A 6,057-nucleotide genomic window follows, 5' to 3' on the forward strand; every position below is an offset into this window, starting at 1 on the left:
ACAACTTTGATTTGGTCTCCAGAGGGATGAACAGAACCTCTATCATCTACACCATTTTTTTTTCTTCCCACAATAACATCTCTTGATAGAGAAATGAGAAACGTTCAATTCCTACCAAATATACACAGTGAAACCAGTATGGAGATTAGTTTCCTACTAGATATCCTTATTCTGGAGATATGCCTATTTGAAAGTCATGACTCAACATTTTTGTTTAGTGCTGAAGACCAAATGGAACTGATTACAGATAAGAAGAGGGATATAAATTGGCAGCTTGTACTAGGCAGAGATATTTGTGAGTCCTTCTCGGATATTTGTAGGTCTATTAACCATTATGTGTCTCACTCCAGGTTGTATCCCTGGCACCTGCCTAGGTCAAAGTCACCCGATTCCAGACATAAGAAAATGTTCAACAGCAGTCAATTCACCCCAAAATATTTTCTGCTGACTGGTCTCCCTGGTCTGGAGGCCCTGTACCCTTGGCTTATTTTCCCATTCTGCTCCATCTATCTTGTGGCCCTTGTGGGGAATACCTTGATACTAGCAGTGATCAAGAAAAACAGCTCTCTGCACCAGCCGATGCACCTATTCCTAGCTATGCTGGCCTGTGCAGAGCTTGGTGTGTCTGCTTCTACGCTGCCCACAGTGCTGGGCATCTTCCTTTTTGGTACCAATGAAATATGCTTTGAAGCCTGTCTTTTGCAGATGTTCTCCATACATTCATTTTCTATCATGGAATCAGGAGTTCTGTTGGCCATGTCTGTGGACCGCTTTGTGGCCATCTACAACCCATTGCGGTACACTGCCATCCTGACCCTGCCCCGTATTGCTGGTACTGGTGCTGCACTTGGACTAAAGAGTGTGATGCTCATGCTCCCACTGCCATTTCTTCTAAAGCGTCTGCCCTTCTGTGGCCACAACATCCTCTCCCACTCCTATTGTCTCCACTCTGATCTAATCCAACTGCCCTGTGCGGACACTCGTCTCAACAGCATTCTGGGGCTCTGCATCGTTACTTCCACTTTCGGTCTGGATTCGCTGCTCATCATCATCTCTTATGTGCTGATTCTCTACACAGTGCTGGGCATTACGTCTGGGGAGGAGCAGCGGAAGGCCCTCAACACATGCGTATCACACATCTGTGCAGTCCTTGTGTACTATGTGCCCATGATCAGCGTGGCTCTGGTACATCGCTTCATGAAGCACACTGGGCCTGCTGTCCGTCTGCTCCTGGCCAACGTCTATCTTCTGGTGCCTCCTGTGCTCAATCCCATCATCTACAGTGTTAGGGCCAAGCAGATTCGCCAGGGACTAATTCGACTCTTTCTTCAAAGAAAATAATAAAAGGATCAGTGACGATAAGATTGTTACCTTAAAGCCAGTCATTTGCACCACCAAAGGTGATTCAGGAAAGGAGGGAGAGCTTATCACCTTGTAAAACTCAGAAAGCTTGAAAAATGTTTAGACAGTGTACATTTTCTTATTCTAGATATTGTAACCTAAAATAGAATTGTATAGTATTATATCATCTATCTTGCTGTATATGTCAACTTAAAATGTGCATGCTCTTTCTTTCACCCAGATATTTCAATTCTTAGCACTGCTCTAGATTCATACTCTGATGCTTATTCACGAACACGAGACTTGAATAAAATTTTTTACTTCAGCAATGTTTTCAATAAGATTAAAAAAAAAACTAAGTGTCCATCAGTATGTAAATAGTTAAATAAGTTAAGATCTTGTGGAGCATTCTACAGTTTGATAGGTGCTCAAGCCTTAAGCAAGAAATAGCAAATTATATATATACATACACATATATACATATATTTGATAAAACCTTTTGTAAAACATTTAATCACATGAAAATATTGATTAGTTTATGCGTGTAAAAAAATTGATAACGATAACAGTTCTTTTGGAAGAATATGCAATGGGAAAAAGAAGAACAAAAAGAGTTCTCACTTTATATATATATATTGTTTTAAAAATATCAAGAATAATACATTCACTAAGATGAAGATGCTTTTCCCAAACAACTTACTGTGCCACATGACTCTTTCTTTAACATACTAAGAGCAGTACAGATAATGTTCTTCTAGGTGCTGTGTACGTATCCTTGGTCCACATCTCAGTGTCTGCTTTAAAGGGGAGGAGAATGAGTTATTCTAATCTTTTTTATAATTCTGCTGATGCGGCAATGATTGGCAGTGGTGACATCTATATGATAACCTCATTATTTTATTGATCTAGATTGAAAGAACAAATTTTCCTTGTCCTCCAAGAAGAAATTTAAATTTGTGGACATTTAAGACATATTACATTATAAGAAACACTTATGAAAAATGTTAAATAGTTGTCAAAATCTGTTTAAAGCATTTTAAGAAATTGAAGAGAATTAATACTAATACAAAGTTCTGGAATACAATTAAAAAAATCATAAGTTCATTATGTGCAGGAATAACCTACTAAACCTAAAATATCACATGGCTAGAAATTAACATTATGGCTGTGTGTGTGTGTGTGTGTGTGTGTGTGTGTGTGTGTGTGTCAATTTTAGGGATTTTTTTCTTTGATCTATCCCATTAAGCCCATGGGACCAACTTTATGAAAGATTCAATTTATTTTTCTAAGATAAGTGAGCTATCCCATTGTTGTCTTACTGCAGGCATTTCCATTGTGTCAAAAGTAAAATAACTGGTCTTAAAATAAAATATAAAATACAATACAATACAATACAATACAATAAAATGGCATTTTTTTCTTAAAGAAACTTGTATCTTAGATAGATAGATTAGATAGATGGATAGATGGATAGATGGATGGATAGATAGATGGAAGGATGATTTTGGCTAAACTACAGAGAAAATGCATGACTAAATGATTATCTCAAAATGAATAAAATTTATGTAAAATTAAGGTCTACACACAATGCAAATATATTTCTGATAGTGTAAACTAAAATATGTGTTGTGTGCATTTACATGTGTGGAGTATTGGGATTTTTCTGCTTTTTATTAATTATGGTAAAACTTCATGTGAGATACGGAATACAAAAATATACTGTTTGATGCTTCAAAATTCCTAATGTTTTTTAAAATATAAATTATATAATTCCTGTTTCCTTGTTGCAGAAAAGTATAGCCTCCATTTTTTAAAACCATAAATTCCATCTCAATGTTCCCATTAATGTATATTCTCCTCAGTAAGTTATTGCACAGCTGAAAAATAAGTTGGTGGGCAAACATTTCTCACAGAAACATTGCAAATATTTTCTGTTTCATTAGTTACAGTGTTATGAAATGTGTCTTTCTGAGAAAGGTGTGAGGTGTTGTTCTTGGTGTGGCTTAATTGAGTACCATAGTTAATAAACAAAACTATAATAAACGTAATAATAATAAATTATAAAAAATGCAATTACAATAAGTTTAAAATAAATTATAATAAAAATAAACACTAATTTTCATATATTGGTCAAGAGAAAAGCAATGTTTAAAAGTATAATGAGCGTTAAGAGTGCTGGAAATTTGTAAAGAAAAATTTGACCAAATATATTCCAGAACGCAATCCCAATTTATAATGGAAAATGACAACCTCCTTCATGTGTGTATTTTTGCTAATGTTTACAACAGGCACTGACATCTGGGGGAAAATATATCAGCTTTCCAAATTGATCCCAGTGTCTATATGTATCATCCATTCAATGATCTTACATCACAGCTTCTAATTTTCTTCAATTGCAATAAAGTTGAATTCAATTCTACTTTGGCTTCTCTCACTACATGGCCATATTCTAGACCTAGTCATGAGGCAGAAGTATTTTTTTTCTGTTCATTTTCTGGTCATTTATCTCCTAACTTCCCTCATTTTTTTAAATTAAATTATTGGGGTGGCATTAGTTAATAAAATTATAGAGGTTTCAAGTATACAATTCAATAGCATGTCATCTGTATATTGCATTGTGTGTTCATCACTCAAAGTCAAATCTCTGCCACCATATATCTAACCCCCTGTACCCTTATCTACTTCCCCCCTTCCTCCTTTCCCTCTGATAATCACTAAACTGTGTCTGTGTCTAAAGTTTTTCTTTGTCCTGTTCATTTGTTGCTTTCAGTTTTATATCCTACATATGAGTGAAATCATATAGTTCTCAGTTTTTCCTGTCTGACTTATTTCGCTTAGCAGGATAATCTCAAGATCTATCCATGTTGTCACAAATGGCAGTGTTTCATCTTTTCTTATAGCTGAGTAATATTCTATTGTGTACGTGTATCACATTTTATTCACACTAGATTTGTTTGACTGTATTATAACCATGTCTCACTTAATCCATTTCTCCAAGTCTCAGCTCACTCTTGACTTTATTTGTATCTAGATCTAATCTATCCATGTAACATGTCATTTAAAGCATCTTCTTACCAATTACACAGAGCTCCTTTCTTTCTTGTTAAAACAGCAGCACAAAAAAATATATTTTCAGAACAACTTTTAAAAGTCCTATTAATAGGTCATGGTGGATTTTTAAGTCAAATCATTTTTTTTTTCTATTGTCAGTCAGAAAATAAGCCAGCAAATCAGACACCTACAAATAATCCAAACTCGCTGATTCTGCAATTTTAAATCCTCTTTAGTATTGGGTTCTGGATATACTCATTTTCTGCTAACTCTCTCTAGTCACCTTGTAGTGGGAGTTCTATTTGTTATATCTTTCTGATTAATCTTCCCCTCTCCTGCCCCAACCCAATCTGGCAATTTTCTCATAATTGCTTAACCCCTTGGACTCTGTCATCTCTTGATATTATACACCCTTGATGTTCTCTGGATACCAAAAGTTTTGTGCCCTGCTCTTTACTGGTAAATGCATGTTTGTTAGAGTGATAGTTGATAAGCCATAGTAGATCAATATATTTTTTCTCCAGGAAATAATAGTTACAATATTAGCTAACCCTTATGGTGGACTTTTTATGAACCAGACACTTTTCTAGGCAATTTACACATATGAATTATTTTATTTCTCTGTAGGTGAATAATATTATTATACTCATTTCACAGAGGTACTGACTCTACACCCTTACTTTTTTCCCTTAGAGTCTCTGGACATTGCAAAGAGGTGATGTAGTTACCTGGGTAATTGCTCCTCAGGGAACCCTCTCCACTCCTCCCCATCCCAGAGCAGATCAGTTTACAAAGAGAGAAGCAGCATTACAGCCCTAGGACTCGAGATGCCATGGACTTGATGAAGTGAGCTCAGAGGTCAGTTCTGCTTGTGGTGAGTGTTCAGTCCCATAATCTCCTAAAACAGCTTCCAGAAGGAGTCCCAACTCTACCCCAAAATTAGCTCTCTAGACTTTCCTTGATCACTCCCCTAGCTTCCTGAATCTGTGTGATAGATAGAACAGACAGAACAAGACGAAGCTTTTCTTAAACTTGATGGCAGGTCAAAACTAGAGGAAAATGTCAGATTCTAGAAATATTTTTGCCATCATAATATCTTGAGTTAGTTACACAGTGCATATATCCTGTTTATATGCTCATCTGTAAGTTATGTCCTTGTCTCCCTCAAAAATGAGTTCTGAGTATCATTAAGGCAATGACAAGGGGAGATCATTATTAACAGAAATTTGAGGATAATCTAAATTTGATTGATCCCTTTTGAGAATGCCTGAGAGAGAAGGCAGAAAGAATGGGGGACACAAACACTCACTGATTGCTTAAGTCCCACATGAAATTGTCAGAACCATTCTCTGAGGTAGGTATTAATATCTCTATGTTTAAAATTAAAGAAACAAATCTGCACAAAGCTTAAGTAGGTAAAGTTATACTGCACATAGCATTCATCTCCAATTCCATCTATGTCCAAGGATATAGTATTCACTGCACCACATTCTTCTCTTTCTGCTGATTTGTTGTGTTCTATTACAGAGAGCTTAGACTAAATAAGTCTTTTTTACTCCTCCCAACCTAAAATATTCTTGTTATACAAATCCTAAACTCAAGAGAATATCTTTTTGAAGGAGATCTGATCCCTGTTTGGCTGTGAAGACTCTGAAGGTAGAGGAT

General features: G+C 35.9%; 1 protein-coding gene across 1 annotated transcript; it reads left to right on the top strand.

Moving 5' to 3' along the window:
• Nucleotides 1–405: 405 nt before the first annotated feature.
• LOC105307566 (olfactory receptor 51I2-like) lies at nt 406–1,341 on the top strand. Its single transcript, XM_011383114.1, has one exon. The coding sequence runs from the start codon at nt 406–408 to the stop codon at nt 1,339–1,341; it is 936 nt and encodes a 311-aa protein (XP_011381416.1).
• The last annotated feature ends 4,716 nt before the right edge of the window (nt 1,342–6,057 follow it).

This window comes from Pteropus vampyrus, unplaced genomic scaffold (genome assembly GCF_000151845.1).
Source record: "Pteropus vampyrus isolate Shadow unplaced genomic scaffold, Pvam_2.0 Scaffold504, whole genome shotgun sequence".
NCBI lineage: Eukaryota > Metazoa > Chordata > Mammalia > Chiroptera > Pteropodidae > Pteropus > Pteropus vampyrus.